The 25,402-nt window shown below is 35.9% G+C and overlaps 1 protein-coding gene across 1 annotated transcript in view; it reads left to right on the top strand.

The window, feature by feature from the left end:
• Window positions 1-25,402, top strand: part of AK9 (adenylate kinase 9) — a 56,781-nt gene that overhangs the window by 27,602 nt on the left and 3,777 nt on the right. Inside the window, exons 17-32 of the mRNA XM_042890194.1 lie at window positions 1,091-1,195; window positions 4,873-5,079; window positions 6,590-6,711; window positions 7,668-7,880; window positions 8,473-8,733; window positions 11,768-11,886; window positions 12,346-12,565; window positions 13,282-13,344; window positions 13,958-14,164; window positions 14,975-15,193; window positions 17,814-18,027; window positions 18,939-19,140; window positions 19,573-19,719; window positions 21,255-21,475; window positions 23,179-23,375; window positions 23,981-24,150. Coding sequence (XP_042746128.1) covers window positions 1,091-1,195; window positions 4,873-5,079; window positions 6,590-6,711; window positions 7,668-7,880; window positions 8,473-8,733; window positions 11,768-11,886; window positions 12,346-12,565; window positions 13,282-13,344; window positions 13,958-14,164; window positions 14,975-15,193; window positions 17,814-18,027; window positions 18,939-19,140; window positions 19,573-19,719; window positions 21,255-21,475; window positions 23,179-23,375; window positions 23,981-24,150 — 2,887 coding nt within the window. The remainder of the gene's footprint in view (window positions 1-1,090; window positions 1,196-4,872; window positions 5,080-6,589; window positions 6,712-7,667; window positions 7,881-8,472; window positions 8,734-11,767; window positions 11,887-12,345; window positions 12,566-13,281; window positions 13,345-13,957; window positions 14,165-14,974; window positions 15,194-17,813; window positions 18,028-18,938; window positions 19,141-19,572; window positions 19,720-21,254; window positions 21,476-23,178; window positions 23,376-23,980; window positions 24,151-25,402) is intronic.

The raw sequence follows: 25,402 nt of genomic DNA, 5'->3' as shown, positions 1-25,402 counted from the left end.
ACACAAGCCTATGTGACTTTTTTAGCATCTATGAGAAAAAGAGCATTTTCTCAACTAACTTGGTATAATGTTTTGTCTATCTCTTTCTTGTTCTTGTACAGCACCAATCTTGTAAATGAAATCTCTCAAATACTCAGACGCACTTTGAAAATCAGACATGCTCAATTTCTCTGCCAGTACTATTTCCAATGATGTTTCAAGGATTGTCTGTGATTAAGTTATGTATGCATGTGAGGGTTTATGTGATGTCAGCCTTAAAGTATCTTTCATTTTGCTTATACTTTTCTGCGTGTCTGACAGCATCCCTGAGGATATCTAAAGGGAATAAAGAATGAGCAAAAGACTTTCTTGCACGTGCTAAAGGCTGTGGCAGTTTTTCTGCTAATTTTCTGCTAATCATGTAAGAATGTGTTTGTTTATGAGATATATGAAGTTCTCTGATACTGCACCGGTCAAGAATTCAATTTGCCAAAAAGAGCTGAACGTGAAAACAAATGCCATAATTTCAGATCTTAAAGTGCATGTCTAATGGGATTTGACTTTGGAGTAGTTTAACATATTTAGATGTACTAACGGTGTTTTGCCACCGAGGGTGTAAGCCAAACAAGGCTTGTGGAAAAATGTAATATTCTTTATTGGCCAACTCATACAATCAGAAAAATTGTACCAGCTTTCAGGGCACAAGCCCTCCTTCAAATCTGAAGCACTGTCACCCAAGAGGAGCTGTTCTGTAGTGTGTTAAGTGCCCTCTTCAGCACAGTCATGTTTATGAGTGTAGTTCGAGCACAGATCACATAGCTTATATTGAATGAAAAGTACTTTTATATGAAAGCACTGGATTATATACAATATTTCTTTGCTTTACACTTTTGTAGCATCTGATAGATGGTCTATCTTTACACAGATCAGATTGTAAAATGTTTCAGGCAGTCTGCAACACTTAAACATCAGAGGAACTAATGCATTTTTTTTGCTGGTGGTCAAATGTAAGTTTTGCAGTGTGATCTAAAACTATCTTTATTTCTACAGTGCCTCCATCATCCTTCAATGGTTTTGTTAAAGTTACTAATGGTTTTATTTGTTCCCACAGAATCTGATGATGATGATGATAAGCAGCTTTCATCTGAAAGCGAACAAACATCTCAGAAACAGTCCAGTGATTCTACAGATTATAATGAAGAATCTGAAACTACAGGTTGGTCTTATAACACATCTAGTCTCTCTTACTTGTTAGCATCATGAATTGTATGCTTTCCTTTTCTGCAAGTTTTTACTGTATTTGAAAATGGGCTGTGAATGTAATTCCTTACCTTTATCTTTTACGGAAGTTTATTATGGGATAGTCAAGATCAAGTTATTTTAACGTTTATAAATGCAATTAAAGTAATATTATGTACACAGTATTATCCATTTTGAATGCCAAAACAAACACACTATTTCCACTACCGTGTGCAGTCTAAATTAATTAATAAGTCTATACAGGAAACTACAGAAATAACAACATAAGGATTGCTAAACTTCCAGGTTACCATGGCCTCCTGTTTTCAGAAATCCATGGGCACTTTTACAGTATGAAGTGAAAACAGGGAAAAACGGTTAGGAAGTCACTGTCATGAAGTATGAGCAATAGAAAACTAAAGAGAAACTGAGAGAATGAAAAAAAATACCAGGAAAGAAACAAACTGCGGTGTCCACAAAAGCTATGTGTGATTTTAACAAATTCCAGCTCTACAGACAATTTTCAAATTAATATAAATATCCACATCGATAAAAAATGACTAGTCCATTCCCTGCTGCAAGGAATCCTGGAAAAACGGGAATGGTTACATTTGAACTTTGGATGGGAATAATAGAAATAAGTCCTGTATTTTTCCTAATAATCCATTCTCCTGCTATCAGCGCTCTAGATTTCACATGGAGTCATGTTTTCCGCTTTTGGCAAGAGGTAAAATTCTGCTGCAATTGCCTTCTCTCAAAAAACACTTTGAAGGTGACTCATCTTCAATAAGGACAGCTAACAGTATCTAAAACTATTTTAAATTTTATCTGTTAGAATTTTTAGAATATATTCAAGTTCAATAAAGAAATCCAACATAAAACATTTATCTGTAAGTAGCAAGATGTTAAATGTACACATTTTTAATGCTTTTTTTGTCACCTCAATCACTATGCATTAGAAGAAATGGACTTAATTTGTAGACAAAACTGCTTTCTCCAAGCACCATAATTTAATACATGCAATATAAGGCTGCCTACTTAGTGCATTTTTCTGTAATTGGCTAAAAATTATCTGGTAGCATATATTTATAAGTAATGGAAAGTCTGTATTAAGTGTATTACAGGGTCTATTTGAAAAAGACAAAAGAAAACGCATTCATAATGAAATACATATTAGTTCCAAGGAAGGAAAGTATCAGCATTATCCTACTTTATGCCTTTCTGTTTATTTTGATAATTAAATCCTTAGCAAAGAAGGCACTCTGGCTTCTGTCTCAGCTTTGACAGGTTTGAGAGCAGTTTGGGATGGGAACTTCCTCATCTTTTTTGTTGTTGAATATGGACTGAGGGCAGAACGAGTCATATTTAATACCAGCAGAACACTGGAAGAAAAGATACACTAATGCCTCCCCTTTCCCAGCAACTTACATGGAGAATGTGGGGGCAGAGAGCCTTGGAGGATCATTTGTCTCTATGGTAACTACACTCAGTAAGAGCAGAGAAGGCAGGGAGCAACAGAGTATGAGAGACTGTAGAATGGATGCTTCTGTGAAAGCTCAGATTTAGGGGTGTGGAGAATTGTCTCACATCACCTCTGTTACAAAGAAAAGAAATTGACTAAGAACAGCACAGTTAGATAGACTGACACCTACTCTGCAGGAAACATGCTTGGATTTTTAGATGCAGTTATTTTTTAGACCACTACATTCTTTTAAAGATGTTTTTATTTGCTACGTTATTTATTTCTTTAAAAATCTCTTCTTACTGTAGATCAGTTCTGTAAGTAGAATGTTACAACTTGTATTTCATAGCAAAGGCACAGTTGCCTTGCTTGAAAGTATTTTCAGTCTCTTTAGTCCCCAAAACTCATTTTGGAAAAAAAAAATCAAATTCCAGGGAGGCAATGTTTTTATCCTAATAAGATTCAATCTGGGATTGTCCCCTTTCCCTAGGGATGTAAATGTTTCTCCAGTGTGTTTACAGAATCACAGAATGGCCAGGGTTGGAAGGGACCTCAAGGATCATGAAGCTCCAACCCCCCTGCCACATGCAGGGCCACCAACCTCCACGTCCAATGCTAAACCAGGCTGCCCAGGGCCCCATCTAACCTGGCCTTGAACACCTCCAAGGACGGGGCATCCACAACCTCTCTGGGCAGCCTGTTCCAGCACCTCACCACTCTCTGGTTAAAGAACTTCCCCCTGATGTCCAACCTAAATCTCCCCTCCCTCAACTTGAAACCATTTCCCCTCGTCCTACACATATCAACCCTTTCAAAGAGTTGATTCCTAATCTGTTAATTCCTTGAGTATGTAACATTCACAGCTGGATGAGTTTCCTTAAGCAAGAAAACTCTCAGGCAGAGGTAATATGATTGAATTATGTGTATCAAGTAGAGAACCAAATTTAGCATGAATTGTGAGTGTTTATGAAATTAAGGTCATGTGGAAGGACCTCTATTGAGTGAATTTGTTACTGTGTTCAATATGCTGTCTCAGATGATGCCGCGTATTCATTTAAATCCATTATTCTGCCTGTATATTTTCAAAATTTCATTACCCACTCAGAACTGTAAGGTTTTCAAAGGGCAGAACTCTAAAAGATGCTCTATTGAATGCTAGATCCAGAGAAAACACACGTTACTATCTTCTATACACTACTGCTTTGAGTAGGTCCATGGTTCACAAGGAAGCACACATGATTTCTACAGTGTGAATGTGCCAGGGATAACATGTGCAAGAAGCAGTTAGTGTAACCTAATTATGTATCCTTTACTTATTTCTTGCTATCTATGTCCCTAATGGAATCATCATTACGTAACACATTAGTGCTGCTCAAATTTATACAGATGTCACCTGGCTATCTCTCTACCTCATTTGGAATACATCACTGCAGCCTGAAACATAATTAACTATGGCATTTGCACAACTTGTATTTTAGTGAACATAAAAAGGGAGGTAGTTTCATGTTCCTATTTAGAACCACAGAAGTAGAGAGCAGTGTCATTGCAGGGAATAACAAATGTGATGTCATGGGCATTTAGCTTAGTAAAAAGCAAATGGTCATAAACGTTTTCAAGAAAATAATTCACTTCTAATTGTGGATCAGACTATGTGAAGTCTGCAAGGTGTTTCTGCTTGAAGAGATACCTGCTTGCACCTTTGGACTAATAATCATTCAAATGGAGTGAGGGTTAGCCACTAAGATGTCAGGCTAATATCTATGTACTGTTCAAGCTGTAAAATGAGGAGATAAATTGCATTAATTATTCTTTGCCATAAAAGATCCACAAAAATACTTGCCTAAATGCTTATTTGTTAACTTCTTAATTAAAAACGGCTCAATTGCAATAACGTTTTGTCATTCACATTGGAGACAGCACATCAGGAGCTGCTAGCAGTATTTAATATGGTTGCATGGGCAGGGCTGTGGCGCTGCCCCATTCAGGTGCATGGCAGCCAGGGGCGTGGGGACAGCAGTAATATTTCCTTTGAGATAGTAGCTTCATTGGTAGTTTAACCAAGCATTTTTTGACCAGGCTCTATTTTGGAAAATTAAACGTGAAATTTGTGGGTTCAGCAGTTCACAAGAGAAGATTGAGAGATATTCAGTTCTAATCTGAGCATCAACTTCTGTACATGATTTGATTTTCAGAAATCATGCTGCCTGAGTTTGAAGAGAATGATTTGCTAGATATACCAGAAATGGAAACAATTAAAGAGAAGATTGACCTCTTCATGAATGACTGGCAAACAATGGAGTCAGAAATCAAGCAGTCATCCCTAGTTCAGGTTGTTGCTTTAGAGATTGCTGAGCAAACTCCAGAAAGTCTGCTTAATCAAATTATCTTGGTTATGGAAGGTAAGTAGTACTGTTTCTGTGATTTACATTTAACATACAAAGAGGGATTTTGGAGAGTTTGTATGATGAATATACTAGAGGAGAGGTTATACTGAATACTCACTTATAGGAAGTGGGAACAGAACATGCTACATTCTGTTGGTGACCTGAGAAGCACAACTGCAGCCTTTAAGGCATTCAAAGATTTGGGAATATAAATATATTTGAAATATATATGTGCTATACAAATATGTACACAATTTGCTCTCTAATCATTCTGACATCGATTTGCTTAGTTACTTGCCCTATCTTTTTATACTAGGATAAGTGTATGAGAAATGGTCAGAAAGTAAATGTTTACTAATGCATGATACCTGTTGAAGTCAGTAAGACTTTCAGTGTGGTAATAATATACCCACTTACATATGTCATGTTTCAAGACTGAATTTTTACAGTTTTAATATTGTTTTGGCAAGTACACTTTCTTTACGAGCTCAAATCTCCAACAATTTTGAGTACTGGATAAATAATATTAATAACACACTTTTCCTATGAATTCATGGATTCAATGCAAGTGTAAACTAAAACATCTGTTCTGCTAACTTTAAAATAATGATTAAAAAAAAACCATGATTTTTTCTCAATAAATAATAGGAAAGAAACTGTTGCAAACATTAATGCCACTGTCTCCATCTATTTACATAATACTTGTACTCAGAAAGCCCAATGACAATACTAGTTTACTTCAGTAGAGAAGTAAACCAATTTATTAGCGATATATTTTTTGGAGGAATCAATATATTAATAAGTGTAGGCTGCTCTAAAAGTAATGCCTCCAATTTATTTTCATGGAAACTACAACAGGTACAAAGAGCACAACAACACTATTTGATAGAGAAAGTTCTACCGACAAAACACTTTTTCAACACAGTCACCACCATTAGCTATGTGTTTTTGCCAGTGATGGAAAAAACCTGCATGCCACCCTTGTAAAAATCTGCACTAGCTGTTCATGGCCACCACAAATATGGCTTTCATGTCACTGTCACTACCCCCATTGCCTCACTATGTTCACGTCCACTGTTTGGTCTCCATTAACACTCAGCAAGCATCAGTGAATGTCAGCAGGTGCAATTTTTTCCACATGGAGGAATTCAGTGATGCACCTTTGCTTCATCTTCACTTCCGTGTCAGACACCATTGTGTCAGGCTGCCCCTCTGCTGCCATCTGCCGCACAGCAACAGCATGTAATGGAATACTGACAGGAAGGTTCACTCTCTACTATCGTAGCACCACCACCACCATCCATCTCTGATGTTTTTTTTTGCCAACATAACATAACAGGAGGCATTGCTTTTGGAGTAGCCTCATACATTTATTTCATACATCTGGAAAGAACATTTGTTCTTTGAATAAGAGAAATGGAACGATTTACTGCCATGTGTGTGCTTGCTTTTATGTATGAAGAGAATATGTTTTGATATAGCCAAGTGAAAAATATGAAACAGGAAACAAAATTAACCTTTTCAGAACCTTTTAAATATCATGGCTGGGAATTATCTAATGAAGACTTAGACGAGGAAGCAGAAGACCTAGCTGCTGAAGCAGAAGCTATAGAAGATAATGAAGCTGAGGAAGAGGAAAATGAAGAAGTAAGAATGCTGGCTTTATCTACTTTAACTCAGTTGATTTTAACTCATTTTCAGCTTGATCTGTACCCCAGATAAATCAATTTTTGCATCTGGTTTTGTATGATCCAGTTTTAGCCTTCTTTGAGAATAAATGTAATCACGTGCTTCAAGAGGAGTTTCATTGTATTTCTCTGATCTGGCTGATAGATTTGATTCCAACAAGAAGCATGAATGTCCCATGCTAGTAGAGAGAATGCTTGTTTTGTCAGGTGGCAAAGAAGGGTTTTATTAAAAAAAAAACAAATGTGACCTTTAATTGCTGTCAATCAACAATGATTCTGTGAGCCTTCACATAAACTTTGGAAGAGGCAATGTAAAAACCCTCATGTTCAATCCTCTGCTTCATCTCAACTATTGATAGATTGCTAATTTTAATGAAATTTAAGTCCTAGATTCACCCTTATTTTCATCCTATATTTAAAGATGCCCATCCCTGCGTTTAACATTACAAAATATCTGTATACTGTACAAATAGCTTTTTAGAACTTAATTTTATTGGATAAATAGATTTCATATTACCAGCTCTCACTGCCCTTTCTGAAAAGTCTACTTCCTTCTTTACATTTAGAAGCAACAAAAAGTAAGTTTCAAGAACACAACAGGAAAAGATTTTATCAGATACTCCTAACCTAATTTTAGTATTCAACAGCTGACAATGATGTTATCATTTAGAACTTTGTACGGTCATTCTTTTCTCACTAATTATCTCTCTACATTGGACAGTTTGTTTTCTGACAGAATCCAAAAAAGGCATGTTTTTATAGACTCATGTCTATCTTGAGTTACAAGAGTTACAATGCAGTTCTCATTCAATGCTCTGGTGACACATTCAATATTGGTCTAATTTTCTTCATCTACTTAACATAAGTAAATGACTGAATTCGAACAACTTTAAAAAATTTTCACAATCTTTTCAGGATGAAGAAAAAGCTAAGGAAAAGAAAAGACACATGGGAGACACGAAACACTTCTGTCCGGTCAGTCTGAAAGAGGATTATGTCCTTTATCCAGGACTGCCTGAACATGCAGCTAAATATCGAGAAAAGATTTATTACTTTTCAAATCTTGAGTACAGAGAGAAATTTCTGAAGAACCCTGAGGAGTATGTGGCTCACAAAGAACCGTTACAAGTGAGAATCTTTAAAACTGTTTGAAGCATATAACAAATTAAAATCACTATTTTCCAGATCCATCTACAATTGTTTATCATATCTGATTTTTTTTCTATGAAATGACTTGTATATCACACAAGTACCTGAAAAAAATGAAACGTTGCTGCTTCCTTAGTGACTTTACAGTCTATGTTCAAATTAACACATTGAATTAATGGTGCAGATACAGTAGAAAAGAGAATAAGGGCACACAATAATCATGTTGTGATTTACGAATCGCAGTTATTACTACTTCTCTTGTTTTAAAGTTCTTTTTTTATTTTTTAATAGGTAGAGGAAAGGTAAAATAAATGCATGTTTACTGGAATTATCTAATTGGGATTTTGTTTTTACTTACTGGTATCATCTGCCATGGTGTACTTGTTAGCTATTTCAGGGAGCAGGCCTGCTTGGAACTGCAGTATAAGAGCTGACAAAAGTAAAATGCAAAATGATCTGTTTTTCAGACAATTTTTATAATGATATTTTGGAACTGAAAATCAGTAGGAGATGCACTGTGGAGTCCCAGTTACTATAAAATGCTCCTTTTTTTCTTTTTTTTCCCCTATAGGCTCCTCCCTTAAGGGTGTGTTTGCTGGGGACACATGGAGCAGGTAAAACTGCTTGTGCACGATGGCTAGCAGACAAATTTGGCATTTTCCATATTCAGTTTAAAGAATATCTGCAAGAACTGCTCTTACCCAAAACTAAGGAGAAAATTGGTCTTGATTTTGATGAAGAACCTGAAGAAGATGATGATAAAATTGAATTACAGGAACTGCAAGACTTATCTCAGACCACGACTAAAACGGAAGATGATGAAAGCAAACAGGTAATAATCTGAATATTTTTGTGTCTGTAGACAGCACAACTGTTTTCCAAACTGTCTAGCAGTTACCTATAAAATTCTAGTCAGATAAAAATCATTTATGTTAAACTGTTTTCCTGATAAAGTTTGGAAATAACAGTTCTGTTACAAATATTGACAATGCTTTTTCACTTTCTTAAGAATGTCACCAAAATTCTCCAAATCTTTTTAATAAATTATATGTAGTCTTGTTTTGGTTTTGTTTTGTTTTGTTTTTTGGTTTTTTTTTGCATTTGTTTGTTGGTTTTTTTTCCAAAATAGTCAAGACAATTGCTAAAAGGAAGAAAAAAATGTCAGAATGATACGGGGAATGTGTGAAGATGCTTTTGGCAGGTCAAGTTTATAACTTGCTTATCACAGTCAAAAATATGGCAAGTGTTCCTGGCACTGATGTTTATGGCTGGTTCTCAGTCAGCAGTATTTACTTATTTTTTGGCATCAAGACAGTGTTCTACACATAAAGGATGCACTTCTGTTCGTGTTTTTGTCCTCATCAGCTTTTTATCTGCTGGTAAGCAACCTTCTTCGATGTATTTTTCTTTCTCAGACTCATTGTAAAGTGCTTTATGTGATGGTATGGCCAAAGCACAACTGATGTAATTACAGTTCACTATAGAAATCTGTTCATTGGTCTGTGAATAGGATAAAACCCTAGCAGGCAGCATCCAAGATTATCCCCTCCATAAACATTGCTCTGAGTATGATTACCAGCACTATCCTGTTTTCTAGTGTTCTCCAAAATCATTTGATTTCACTTTCACTTTTTGGCTTTGGATACAAGCTAAGTGGATGTTTGATGGCTACCAGCATTAAATAACACTCTTGTAGTAGTAAATATCTAGTCATCTTAAAGACTAATTTCAGACCAGGCAATACTTTAGAAGCAAATCTATTTGTCTCCATCTTTCCCTTGTCCCATCTTCCCCTTTTCAGTTCACATGGAGCAGTTTCAGAGTGTATGAACTGAATCCATCTTGAATGAAACTAAGCTCAAGCACATGCTTCAGAAGCATGCCTAATGCATTCCATCTGTTTATGGATGCTCAATCCACAGGGACAGATCAGATCTAGGCCTAAATGTTCTCTCAGTCTATGTAGTGTATATATTGGGTCATTAGCACCATTGATTTTGTTCTACAAAATTTCTGCTATTGTGCCTTCTATTTGCTGTTATAGAGATAACCTATATATTCATTTAAATGTGTTTTTTGTTGTTGATTTTTTTTCCTGAAACATTGCTCAATTGTTTAAGAAGCAAATTTGCACAATTAGGAGGTTACAAATACATTCTTGTAATATCTACATAAGCATTCAGATGCCCACCAAACTGGTATTTTATTTTGTGATCAGATATTAAAAAAAAAAAAAAAAAAAAAAAAAAAAAAGGAACTTGGAGATTTTCAAAATGAACAGTGAATTTTATCAGGAAAATGCATACTACTAATAAATGGAAACCTTGTGTGTGTGATTAAATGACCCCCCCTTATACATATTCCAGTGGAGAAGGGACAAGATGTTGGACTAGGTATAATCCAATCCTGTGGATTGGCTGTTGTTCACTGGAAAAACAGTAATTTTAGGAAGTCCCTCTAGAAAACACTCTCAAGTTTAGTTTTATATAAAGCGAATATAACTGATGCACTTAAGTCCTCTCTCTGCTGTGAAATAAAGGCTTGAGATGCTTGGATGTTTGTTTGAAAAGTACCCTATTATTGCGAGCTAAAATGTAATAAAAATATACCCTCCATGGGCAGCACTCCCAGACAGATGGTTATTTGTACAATCTTTTATTTGTATATTGTTGAAGTTGAATCTGTGGATAAGCTGGGAGGTGGAACAGAAAATAAGGCAGGACTTAAGAGAGCACTTCTCCCTTGCATAGTTAGACAGTTCACTGTTGTTCTGGAGAAACAGATTTATCACAGCTTCTTCTACAAGGTAAAATTACTAGATAGTAAGATTACTTGGTAGTACTTACTTCATTACTTGACGTAAGATTACTTGGTATTGACCTCAGTTTTATTTTGTACCTAACTTGAGACCAGACATGCTAATCCATAGTCACAGTTAGGTACTACATCCAACAGTCACCCCTTTGGGACCAGCTTTTAGAGCAGCACCTTTCTGTGTTATCTGCAGGCAGCCCTCAGGCTGTTTGTGAGGCAGCCAATAATGGAAATTATTGAGGACAATACTGGAAATTAAAGGTGAAGAGGCTTCAAAGTATACTGTATTCATGGTCACCTTGGAGACTGCTCTTAGAGAGTCATTTAAACATAGCCAGCAGGACCTGTGCTTTATAAAGCTAAATTGTTAAGTAATGTTACAATTTTTGTCATCTTTGTACTATTATCTTAATATAGCTTCCATGTGAAATTAAAGAAACTATCATGTGTTTTCCGAGTTTCCGAGGCTTACTTTTACACCTATTGTTTGTAAAGAGGCAGGGTAAGTTTAGGTTGGTAAGGAAACACCTCTTTACAGAAAGGGTTGTTAAGCACTGGAATAGGCTCCCCAGGGAGGTGGCTGAGTCACCATCCCTGAAGGTGTTTAAAAACCGTTTGGATGTGGTGCTCAGGGGCATGATTTAGCAGAGGGTTGTTAGTTAGGGTAGTATGGTTAAGTCATGCTTGGACTTGATCTTTAAAGTCTTTTCCAACCTGAGTGATTCTATGATTCTGTGAACTGATTAATACCAGTAAGGAGCAGATACTTGTGGGAAGGCAGACTCCCAGTATTGTCAGCACCAAGGTTGTCTCTTTCAACTTGATGGAAAATTGGCCATATTCTAGGGAAGAAAACACCCCCAAGCATGTGGACAATATCTGTAATGTATTCTATGCATTAACTTTACGTATAGCGTACTATGGTTAAATGTAGCAGAAGAGTTTAAAAAAGAAAAAAAGAATTTGTATGGTAACTCTTCTTGCTTTTTCTCTCTTTTTTCTTTTGTTGCTTCTGTTGTTTTTCGTTTGTTATGGATTTGCTTTATATAAAGGAAGTGGAGTTAACTGATGAGGAAGAAGCTATCAAAGCAAATCTAATGGATGCTCAGCCATTACCTCCAGAAGTACTTGACAACATTGTTCCTGATTGGTGGAGGAAAGAACCATTCCGGTAACTATAAGTACATCCCCTCTTTCTTTAATTAACCTGAGGAAGTATATCATCCATTGTGTCCACAATGACAAAAGTGCTATGACATATTATTCAAATAATACTTGGGGCGTCTTCTCTTTGAGAGCATCAGCTAAGGGTTTTGTAGCTATTGTTTCTCGGGTCACACAAAGTACATTGAAGGCACAATGTATTTTATTTATTTCAAATTTATTTTAAAATATCTTTTTGTCTCTGCACAGTAAAACCTCAAAATAAATTTGTTACATTAATCTGTAAGAATTAAGATATATAGTGAAGGATTATTCTTACATCATGAAGGTACAATACGTGAAATCAATATTTTCAAAATGTTATTATGCATTTAATAAGGAAGTTTAAAACAACTTTCTTTAATTCTGTGCGTTTTCATTTTCACTTTAAGCTACATCGATATGTGATTATTTTTTTTCCAATTAGGTCCACAGGATTTATACTGGATGGTTTCCCTCGTACTTCAGACGAAGCCCAGTATTTGTCAGAACGAGGACTCTGTCCTGATGTTGCCGTTTATATTCATGTAGAAGAAACTGACATTCTTGACCGTCTTTTACCTCCACGTCTAAAAAAATGGAAAGAAAGACAGCATAAAAAAGCAGAAAATAAAAAGAAACTGAAAGATCTGAAAGCAAAAATAAAGGTAGGTTTTCACTCCTAAAACTCACAGAGCACTGAAGAGCACACAGAGAAACAGAAATGGGACCAAGGAGAGACAGCCCCCAAACCAGATTTAACCCAGGGGACAATAAGAACTCGGGGCTCCTTTTCTCCTCTCCTTCCACATTAACACAGCCCAGTGCAGGTAATGTATGCACATGTGTAGTTATCCAGTAGGCCAAGTAAATGAGCTGTGCTGCCAGACACCTGGCAAGGCAAGAGTATGCCATGCACCTGGGAAGTCCTGGGAAAAAGGCAACTAGGGGGAGTGAGGTAGGTAGCATGGCCAAAAAAGTCAACTACAGCACATTACTGCTGTTGCATCTCAGCTGTTGTGCTGATCTGTGTTTTCCATAGTCTTACTTTATAGCTGTGTGCCACCTATATGTTTAGAAACTCTGTGGCTTACCAACAAAAAGATGATAATATTTTCAGTGCAAATAGAATCACAGTCTTTTTCTCCCCTAATCTCATTCTCAGAAATTGCCAAATTAATTTTATTAAAATTTAGATATGTGTTCACGTAGAGCATGCAAAGGTAGAGGGCGCACAGGCAGCAGTTTTTAATATTAAAAGCAACTGGAAACAGAGCTCTAAAGTGAAAATAACAGTATTGATTCCAGTTTCTGTTACCAGTTCTCACAGTAGAGTTTTTATCAGCAAATATCATTGTCTTCTTGCATCTTTTTTCACCAATAGAATGAGAAGATTGCTAGAAGAAGGGCAGAACTCCTAGCAGAACAAAAAAAAAGGAAGGAGGAGGTAAGAAAACAAAAGCGTACAAAACCAATTTAAATAGAAGTGTTTGCACTCGTATTGTAGAAATTTCTACAGCTTTTATTCACAACTTGTAGAGCAATGTGGAATAGTAAATATGTGGTAGACTGCCAGAAACCTCTGCTTTCCAAAGTAATTTGAAAAGTTGTTGAAATTCGTTTAGAAACCGTTGACTCATTCCACTAAAACCAATTCTCAGTATGTGCTGAAGTCAGCAAAATGCTTACGAATGCGTTTAACTTACCTAATTTGTAAGTGTAAGAGTAGCCCTACTAATTGCAATTAGGCATTGGCTTTAAGTCCCCTGTTAATACCAAATGGAATTGTTCCAGATTTCTGCCCAAATGCAATTACAAAGGTACGATAGCACAGTGCAACACATCTGTAATTTCTTTTGAAATACGATTTCAGCATTTACTAGATTTTTGCTTGCAATAAAGAATGCCCCTAAAATGTTGTTGAATGGTTTAATAATTTCTTGAATTAATGATTTTTATAATTAAAAAAAAAAAAAAAAAAAAAAGCAACAAAAACTGGAGTAGTATATGTTCCTTCAAAGCATCTGCATATAAGACATAAAAGTATTTTACATTTATAGGTTTTAGCAGATGGGGAAAATTATGAAACCAGTGAGGAGGAAGACGAGACTGCAAATGAAGACATTGAAGCTATACTTGAAGAGGAGTTTTTCGAACAAGAAGAAGAAGAGCCTGAAGAAGAACAAGAGATTGATGCTGTTGAGCGCATGCAAAATGAGATTGTAGAAAGGTTTGATTCAGAAAGAGAAAGCATAGAAGGTGCACAGGTACCTATTCCATTATGTTTTTTATAAAGCTATACGATTTAAAAATGGTATTATAACATATGGCTATGATATAAGAAGCCTTCATTTTTATTTTAGTTGTCAGACTTCAAAGTATACACAATATTGCTGCTGACATCTGAAAACTGTACTAAGAAGTTTTATGCTTTAGAAAGTGTAAAAATTGTAAGAATAATAGGTGAATTGATGCTGGCAGCCAAATTTGAAAGTCATATGAACAACATTTCAAATATACTTTTCAAGGCAAAATTCTAATAACAGAATTACATACTGTTACATAATATTCCTTAGTTACAGCTTACTCAACATTTTTCCCAGTGTTCTTTTTTTTTAATTCCAAGAATTTTTAATGTGTTTATGAATAAGTTTATATAACTTAATATTTCTGATTCATGTTCTAAGGTTAACTAATTATTTAATTTAATTAATTTACGGTCCCCTTTGACGTGGTGCAATCTTCCTCTTTTATGGAAGAATAAATCGCCTTGAGAAGGGAATAATGGTATTTGATTATTTTTTATAAAATACACTTCTAAAGCTTTCATTTATCATAGTGGATTCCTCAGTGTGATTTATTAGATTTTCAATTTCTTTTAGAATATGGTGATACTTAATATAGTCTGACTAATTTAAAGCTTCAGTGGAGAGGAAGATCGGTTTTCATCTCAAATATTGCTGATTTACGGTGACTGAGAATGTGCTCAAGATATTGTCAACAGTTCATAGAAAATCTTATTGAAGATATGAACATGTTTATCATTTCTAATATTTTGTTATTTTTTCATTGATCAGGAAGAACTTGAAAAATTCTTAATACCACAAATGGAGATCAGTGGAAGACGGAAGCTGCGCATAGTATGCTACCAAATTTATTGCAAGCTGAATTCTTTAGTGGAACATCGTGGAAGCATTTTTGAAAAATGTTACCCAATAAGTTTGCCACTTGCACATAAGATGTTAGTTTTCTCATATAAATTTCCAAGTTCTTTTGGTCAGTGGGATCCAATCAAGGTAATTATCTTGAATAGCACTTATGAAAGTAATGTTACCATAAAATGTATATAATATTATGTATATAATATTAAAAACAATGAGTCAATGTCAAATAATACCAATAATACTTAATCAAAACCATGTAGGTTGCTCCAAATATAATGCCTCCTATTTATTTCCATGAAAACCACAACAGATACAAAGAGCACAACAACACTGTTTGGTAGAGCAAATTCTCAGATACAAAACACTATTTTCAACATAATCGCCACCATTAGCTATGCATTTTTGCCAGTGATGAACAAGAGCCTGCATCCTATGCTTGTAAAAATCTGCACCAGCAGAAGTGACGCACTGTCTCTGTCGCAACCACTGAAATGCACCACTCACTGCCTCACTGTGTTCACATCCACTGTTTTGTATCCACCAACATTCAGCAAGCATCGGTGAATGTCAGTGGGTGCGGTTTTTTCCACATGCAGGAAATCACTGACACACCTTTTCTTCATCCTCACTTCCATGTCATTATGTCAGACTGCCACACAGCAACAACACATAATGGAATACTGAAGGGAAGGTTCACCCTGTACTACTATGCTACCACCACCATCTCCCTGTGATGTTGTTGGCCAGCATAATAAAAAAGGAGGCATTACTTTTGGAGCAGTTCTTGAATCAAAACTGAATCAAAACCACACTACTGAATATACACAAAATACATCAAGCCTTGGTATTATGAAGTGTTAGACTATGTAAATGGCCACCAACCCTCAAAGTAGCAAAAGAAGTAAAACACCGTATGTATTAACATATTGAATGTTAAATGTATTTAATTCATCAGCAGTAATATGTATGAATGAATATGTATGAATTTTAAAGAGCAGTAAATCTAATTTCATACTTTCTAGAGATCTGGAAAGTTGAGGTCAGAAAGTATTCATGTCTATGTATACCAAGTGAAATTCTTATTGGTTCCTATATGCTAGACCTTAACAATCAGCCTGTTAAAGTAACTACATTTTTGTTAATCCATTTCTCCAATTTGTTCATTTGTGCTGTGTAGTGGGTTTTTTTTATTATTATTATTTTTAACCAACTAAAAAGCAATAGTTGAGTTGGAAGAATGAAGGAAGTCCTAGGAAGCCATTAGATGAAATCAGAGAAGCATGCTGCCAGTAAGAAATGTACATGCTATCAATAAGGAAAGAAAAATAAGATCATTTTGAGGATATTTTATGATGTACAAATGAAATGATTAAATTGATTAAGGACTAGAGGGCTTTTTGAAGAAGGGCAGGTAGAATATATGACGACTACATTTAGATTAAATTGAAGAGGGGAAGTAGTTATGCAACTGATTAGATAAGCAGAGAAAGATGATGAGCTGAAAGAGGATTGTGAGCAAATATACAGTAGATCAGACTCCAGGCATTCTTATAAATTGAAGGCAAGCACTCAGAAATGACTTTGTGTGACAATGGGAACCTAAGAATTAGAGAAGGTCTGTCAAGATAATGCCATGCAGTAAACAGACTCTTATCTTACTGTAATAAGATCATCTTAAGTTAACTAACTATTCAAAGAATACTAATAGATTTGTGAGGTTTGATTTCATTCTGCAGAAGAAGCTGAGTTGGCATCTCCTCCTTATTTCATATGTATTGCCTATGACTACTGATTTTTTCCTTAATACATTTCAGTTTGCTCAATACAAGCTCAGATTTACTGGACTGTGGATGCCAGGATTCATCCTGGAGGCCTTTCAAATAAATATAGTCACTTCTTCCACATACATTTTTTTGTGGAAGGACAGCAATAAGTTACACATCAGTTAGTAACAATTTCACTTCTGAGTCCCCTTTGAACTGTCGGGTGAATGCCATCTGGTCTTTGCAATCTTTTTTCTACAGATGTCGCTAGTTTGTTCTAAAAACTTCTGACACTGTAAGGCAGTTCCTCAAAGAAAGGCAATAACAAAAGACATGACAAAATTCTTCCATAGCAGTGGTGCAAGAAATTCATTTAGTATTTCTGCAATGACCAGTTTTGCCATTGGTGCTTCTCTTGCATCTCGATTAGCCATCAGCTCTATAGACTTCCTAGTGGTTGTCTCATGTGTTCAAAAAGATTCCATCACCAGCGTATGTATTTTATTAGCTTTCATTAGTTTTACATTTCATCACAGTGTATGTATTGGTATTCTTTTCCATTTTATTCGTAAAATATTCTCAGTGTATCTTCTACCGTCAGGCAAATAATGTGACTCTTTTGTAATTTACAGAGACATTATATTTATTTATTTATTTATTTATTTATCCTTGATAGAAATGTCATCAATTCTTTGAAAATTAAAACGTACTATTATTCCTCTGTGTTTACTTTTCTGATAGACAGAAAGTGTTATGGTACCACCTGCTGGAAATAGTGAATATTCTTTCTCCCTTTGGTGTCCACCTTTTTGTACAAAAATTGCATATAGAAATTCCACAGACTTGTACAGAATCTATCTCTATGCATTTCAAAATACAGAGTGCAGTTGGTACTTCTTTACTTGCCCATAAAGCTACTTTTGTAGGATGGAGAGTGCGGAGGCTATGCCAAATCTAATCAACTGCTTCATATTTTGTATGTTCTGCAGCTAAATGAAGGAGAGATAATCAAGCCAGCACAAAACTATGAAAACACACTCTTTCCTGTAATTCATCGACAATATGTTTATTTTTTTTCAAGTAAAAAAAACAGAGAAACATTTATGAACAATCCCATCAAATATATTTGTCAGCCAAAGCCTAAACTACCTGTGCCAGTTAAGATTGCAATAGTGGGACCTCCAAAATCTGGGAAGACTACAGGTAGGAGCCAATATTCTCTATAAAGCAGAAGATTATCTAATGATTGAGACTGTGTCTGCCATGGCTGCTACTAAAAAAATCATGAGCCTTTAATATGTTAGGTCTTCCTGCTTTTCATGCTAGGCATAGAGTCCTACAGTTACACTCTCTACTGTATCATTTTACAGCCAGGTACTTATGCATTTCCCATCTTAATTCTATTCCCAACTTCTTATGAAGTTGTTATTGACATAGACTGGTGCTTAGAAAATCTAGATTTGTATTACTTAAACATTTTTTATTATTTCTAGTTATTTTCTAGTTGGTTGTTATTTCCTTTAATCAGTATGATGAAAAGAGTATTTCTAGGATTGTGGACCAGAACCCAAAATTCCAAATCTACCGCTCTGTTGCCTCTTCCTTCATCTTCCCTCTTTTTTCTTCTCCTTCCATGACTTCTTCAATCCCCAGGTCTCTGCTTTTAACTAGAGGAGAAGAAAATTCAGCTTAGATCACAACTTAATGATCAGCTTAAAGTGCTAGAAAAAGAAGAGAAGGGTTTAAATGATTTCATATTAAAGAGGAAATTCTAACCATATTTCCCATTTCCAGTGTGAGTGATCTGAAACTGTCAGGCTGTTCTCTAAAGGAGGCAGTAGAAAAAGTGTATTTTGTAAGATATTTACTGTGGCTGCTGAGGTTTGAGATAAACTGAATAGTGTCAGTGCATTGGGCACAATCTGCACACATGGAAAGCTTTGGGTTCTTAAAGGATCTAACCAGAGCTAGGTACCTGCTTACCAAGGTTACGTATGGAAATGACCCAAGGAATGAGCACTCAGCTTCTAAGGCTAAAGATACGCTTTAACAGACTGCTGGGTTTTGACGTTGTCTGCATAAAAGCTGTTTGTTGAAATCAAAATGTTTTGCAGTTGCCAAGAAATTTGAAAATGTGTATGGACTACGTAGGCTGAGCATGGGAGATGCCATACGGCTCGTGTTAAACAATCAGCCAGAGAGTGAGTTGGGGCTTCAGTTAAAGTGGCATCTTCACAGAGGGCTGACCGTACCTGATGAGCTGGCCATCCAGGCCCTGGATGTGGCTCTGATGGATCGTGTGTGTGCTACCATTGGGTAAGCACAAAGTCTTCTTTGGCCTTCTTCTTTGGGGGAAATCAAATCAATTTATTTTTCACTGTAAGTCAATTTATTTTTTACTTTAAATTTCCTTCTCCCAATCCATACAGGCATTTCAAATAGTTAAAATCATGCTTCTGAATGATGGATATGTTGGAATTTGGTAATCTGCCATACACTTACATTATTAATCTTTTGCCCGTTGTGTATTTAATTTATTTTTTACTATTTCTTATTGTCACTATTTTATTGTATTAATTTTAACTCCTCTGAGAGAAGACTGAGTCAAGTCAGGGCAGCACTGATTTAATCGCTTGGAAGCAGACTTCTGTCTCCATTGAGAATGTACTCAGAGTATACGTAGCCTTAATGATTAATTAGTAACTGACTTCTTAGAAAAACTGTATTTCTGTTTCTTGTTATATGCAGAGTTGTTATTGATGGATACCCTGTAATGAGAAAACAAGTAAACCTCTTGGAATCAGCTAGAATAATTCCTGTGAAAATCTTTGAGTTAGAAATGGATGCAAAGGAAGTATTCAGAAGAGCTCTGCTGGATAAAGAAAGCACAAATAGGTAGTGATGCTCTCTGATACTTTTATTCACATAATTTTGTCACCTCTCTGTGTGCGTGCCTTGGTGCAGAGAGGTTATATTTTACATATGAGAAGATAAGGGCACCAGGCCTTGCACCGTCTAATGCTTTAATTTCCATAGACCAGAAGCAGAGACATAAGTTGCCAGAGAGACTTGTGGCATTCTCTAGATAGATCCCCAGAGCGCATGACTGAGAGGATGTAGATAAGCAAGGGCATGCACCCACTGCTTAGTTTAATTGATTTTATTGAAACCATTATCAGAATTATTATTAGTTTGCTGCTGCTGCTGAAGTTTATTATTCATCAGTTCAATTATTACCATCGTAAGAGAAATTGATGCTTCACCTAATGAACTCTATTCTTTAAGTTTTTGTTTTCTTTTAAGAAATGTGGAAATAATGTATGTTTTAATAATGTACAATTTGTGAATTAGTCGACAAACTAGAAACTTAGAAACAAACTGAAATCTTTGTTTGAAGAGCCACTTGTTGTTTTTGAAGAAGAGCAGTAAGTAGTTTATAAACCAACAGATAATTAAAAAGAACAGAACGTTCAGATTATAATTGAATTGTATAAGGACCTGGTTCTCATTAGAGGAAGTGTTCCTAAGAAGTTTCAGATAGCTTAGAGCATTATTGCTTGTCCCTTTCATTTTGCCTCTTGTTTTATCAAGTAATCAGTATGATACATAATTGTTTACTAAAAACTTGAAGACAATTTGCACTGCCAAAAATTAAATTAATGGCATCTCTTTGAAAATATTTACTTTAACATTTCAATTCTAAATATCAAACTGATTATATTTTATAAGTTTAAATATATAACAAATGTGCAATATTTCTGAAAAGTACAACTTACAGAGAAATGAATCCTATCAAAATAGAAGTTTATATCTATTTTTAAAAATCTTTTCAATAACAACCAGTGCAGTAGTTGTTTCTATGTTCAAGTGAAAGTTTCTCTTCTGGTCTTGAGTAAGATTTCTAAAGGTTAAATAGATTATTTATGTATATACGTGGAAATGTGACAGATACACAATTTGCAAAATGTATCTGGGAATGATGGTTACTTCTTGACTTCAAGTAATATAATTTAAAACTAAGCCTGTTTCGCAATGAATTCATTTGAAGAGTCTCGTAAGATTTTGTAGAGTAGCATTTCATGGTATACTGATAGTGTGTGTCAGCTAGAGTGTGCTGACACATTCAAAAAACCTTTACAGAATGTATTTGGGACATGAACAGCAAAATATTTGTTTCTGAATGTAACTCCCTGGTCAGCAGCTTATTACTGAAATGACAATGAAACTCAATATTCTTAATATGGAAGTTGTATTTCTCAAATATGATTTATAATTTCAAATAAGCAAAATCTCAACAAAACAAAACAAAACAAAAACAGACAAACCAAAAAACCTTGAAATGAATTCTTATATTTACATTCAAATTTCAATGAAATTATTTAATCTTCACATTCCTGTTAAGTCAGCGCTAATTTTTTTGTTCCCTTCAGACCTTCCTACCCTGTACATGACAGCTCACAGATTCTGGCAATTAAAAATTCCTACTATAGGCAACATATTGACGCAATTAGGACTTATTATAAGAAAGAGCATCAGAACTGGTGCGTGATTGATGCATTTCAGAGCAAGTGGTGGATATGGGACAGAGTTCTGCAGGAAGTTCAAGTGATTGTTAAAGAAATCCAGATATACCTGGAAAGAATAAGAGAAGGTAAAGAAAAACAAAGTTGCTCAGAATAATATTCATTTAAGAAGCTGTAATGTAATGACTGTGTTTGAATTCAACTTAAACTTGTTTTGGATGAAGCTAGTTCTTGGGCACACACATGCCGCAAATTCCTTGATATCCTCTGAACAGAGCTTGAGAGGTATTTTGATGACAGCAAAGAAAAAAGCAACTACAACTCAGCATACAGTCATCTTCCAAAGAACTAGGTAACATAGTACAGCAAAGAAAAATCAGCTGTGGTTTTGCAGTCCATGGCTCTTGTTTGCAAGGCTGACAGGACAGATTCTCAACTTTAGTGATAACATGTTAATATGGCACACATAGTCTGCAATTTATATTATGAAAATAGTGATTTCTCAACTTTAGTGATAACAAAAAGGGGACCCCAGCATGTACGAGGGAATTATGACTTGCAGATTTATTGATGTGCCAGTAGAGGAAAGGGAAAGGAATGGAAAAATATTAACTATAAATTCAGAATTAAGGTTAACTGTGCCATTTGAGTTAATTTCTGTACAGAGGGATGAAAACCATTTTAGTCTAAAATGGCATGGCTCGCACTTGAATTTGCATGTGTCAGTTTTGGTCAAGGTTAAGTGTGTGCCCTTCAAAAATGCATGTACTGTTAAACAAGGATTCTTCTAAAAGGCAAACTTGTCTTATCTTCCTTATCTCTTACTCATCTTTTGGTCTTTAACATTTTGGTGGCTGCACTATTATAAGTATCAGTCAAGAGTCAAAAGCTTGGGAAGAAGAGTTTTAAGTAGCTTGGGTTTTATATGACATTTTGTTCAAGATTTTGAATATATTTTGTCCAGACAGATTGTAGCATTTGCAAGATGTGCATAAATAAACAGGAAGCTTTCCTCAAGCCTTGTACTCTTTTTCAACAATGTAAAGAAATATAATAGCTGAAATGTTCCTTAGCAACACAAAGGAGTAAAACAAATTATAAATAACACTGTTCTAGGGAAAATGTACTAGTGTATGCTAAGCATGCACCGTATGTCATATAATAAATGACTATTCCAGTAAGTAAATTCTAGAAAATTTTTATTACAATTAACTGGTAAATTGAGTTGCAACTTCATTTTAATATTGATAAATAAAAATTGCTATTTTGGTTTATTTCTGTTATTACAGATTTTAATATGATAAACTGTAACATTTAAACTGTGATGTTTTTACACAGAAATGCTTTATATTTCTGTCTTCCGTTAATAAAATGAATGATTAAGGAGGGCTGGAGCATCTCTCCTATGAGGAAAGGTTGATGGAAGTGGGCTTGTTCAGCTTGGAGAAGACTCCAGAGAGACCTCATTGTGGCTTTCCAGTACTTTAAGGGAGTGTATAAACAGGAGGGGGAATGACTGTTTACGAGGGTGGATAGTGATAGGACAAGGGGGAATGGTCATAAGTGAGACAGAAGAGGTTTAGGTTAGATATTAGGAGGAAGTTTTTCACACAGAGGGTGGTGATGCACTGGAACAGGTTGCCCAAGGAGGCTGTGGATGCCCCATCCCTGGAGGCATTCAAGGCCAGGCTGGATGTGGCTCTGGGCAGCCTGGTCTGGTGGTTGGCTACCCTGCACACAGCAGGGGGGTTGAAACGAGATGATCACTGTGGCACTTTTCAACCAGGCTATTCTAGGATTCTATGATACCATTGATTATTTTTGTTAACAGGAAAAGCAGCCAGCATTGCTGATTTATGCATCACCCCAGAAGAGCTGCAGTATCGGCTGGGAGAGTTTGGACAGTACTGTCCTGTCAGCCTTGCAGACAGGGGTGAACTAGTTGACTGCTCTGTAACATCGTCATTACAGTTTGCTGCAGAGTTTCGAGCACGCTATTACAAAATGGCTTCACAGGAAGAATTGAAAGTAAGTGTCAAAAAGCTTGTGTGGACTGAATTACTGAGGGAGGAAGCATTGTTTCTTGGATTCTTTGATTCAGTACAGAAACAAGCAAAGTGTAATTCAATTTTGACTAGTTTTATTAGTATTCTCACTTTTGGTTTGTATGCTTTGCTATCCAGTGTCCAGTCAGATGAAACGTAGCAGAGTCCCGTTCAAACCTGTGCACCTCTTACAAATTGACACAGATGAAAGATTAATTTTAAAGCAACCTTTTTCTCCTTTCTCCATCTGTTTGGTAGTGGGCTGGGGGTAGGAAACAACTAATGGTAACAATGGATAGTGATAGTGGTGGGTGGATAGTGATGACTTCAACTGAGAGTGGGTTGGAAAACAAATGAGTTACCCAAGAGTAGCAGCAATGCCAGCACATTAGGAGAGGTGATGTAGAAGAAATATTGAAATTGAGTGAGCCATTCTTCTGGAGTTTGACTTACTGTAGAGAACCTGCTTTAGCAGGGGGTTTGGACTCCATCTTTACAGGTCCCTTCCAACTCTGCAATTCTGTCATTGTGTGGTTAACAATCTTATAGTGCTTCTTTCATTATAAAAACATTTAATTTCTTCTACAGAAATTCTTGAGCAGACCAGAGATTTATGTGCCACCACTGGCACCTCACCCTCTTCCACCTCCAGATAAGTTACCACAAAAACTGACAGCAGCAGAAGTGAAGGCCTTATTCCCTAAAAGTGCTGAAATGCAAGGATACTGTCCAGTCACTTACCTAGATGGAAAACAGAGGTACATCATCACTATTTTCATAATACAAATTGCAGACTATGTGTCCCATATTAACATGTTAATGAGGAAATACTTTGAAAGTACTTTTTAAAAGTATTCAGGGTTTGGATAGGGAAAGCAATCACAATCCTCTACATTGCACCTATTGCTTTGGAAATCTACATAAAATATCCTTTTGAAACGTACATGACTACTGGTTTCAGACTGAAACTGGACAGCTTGCACAGTAAGTAAACTTCAAGTACAAAATGTCAAAGTTGTGGGACCTTGGAAGGCTTCGTTAAGTATGAGTTTGCATTCCACTCCTGCCATAATTCCACTTCAATATAAAATATAGGTACATAGCATTGTCTCTGTCTTCCTTATGCTTTCAGCTTTCACAGGAAGCAAAGCCAAGCATGCAATGTCGAAAGGAATGGCACTAGTTATACTGTGAAAATTGGAGATAAGCAGCACACCTGACCAGCTTTTTTCCAAAGCTTTTGCTTCTCTTCTTCATTTGTTTTCTTGCAGTGGTGGGCACTAAAAACATTGGTGCTTTAGCTGTTCTAAGATTCTGTATTAGTCTTTATTTTGAGGCTGAAAGCCTATCAGCTCCCTTTCCTTTGCAGTGTGGTCTAGAGAATTTCAAGTAACTAGGCTGAGCTACATCTGAAGCATTTTAAATATCAATTCCTGTACACCTGTAAATGAAAGAAGGAGGGTTGGATGTTTTTCCAAAACCCTTGAACAACTGTAAGGCAGACTTACCTAGTGGATACTCAGGTTGGCCAAATGATCACCTACTGAAAATCAAGAATGAAAGATTTATAGGTCAGCAGTTCCTTGAGCCTAGGATCATTTATTTTGTGTTTTGGATAATGTCAATTGATGTAAGCCTGTGCTTAAACAGAATTGATTAAAATGCATGGACCTCTTTCCCCAGAGCTGACTAGAGATGAGAATAAGCTTCACCATAAAGTCACACTTATTTCCTCAGTATGCAGTAATTTCTCATTGAGGTACAACCATTAACAATCAATTTTGTGCTGTCCAGTCTTAATCTTTTAAATAACCACAGTTGGCATTTTATCTAGAGTGGTTCAATGAAAGTCCATTTATAAGCAGATTTTAAGGCAGGGACTCACTCAGATTTTGATCCTTGTAGCTGCCAGTAATGTAATGGAAGCATGGACAACCTGATCACTACTGTTTTGTAGTGCCTGTAATTGCTGAGTTACCAGAAGGCTCTCAGTGTCTGGTGAATTTAGAG

The sequence above is a fragment of the Lagopus leucura genome, unplaced genomic scaffold (assembly GCF_019238085.1).
Source record: "Lagopus leucura isolate 7727_CA_CO unplaced genomic scaffold, USGS_WTPT01 Super-Scaffold_73, whole genome shotgun sequence".
NCBI lineage: Eukaryota > Metazoa > Chordata > Aves > Galliformes > Phasianidae > Lagopus > Lagopus leucura.
This window is presented reverse-complemented; position numbering and strand designations above follow the sequence as displayed.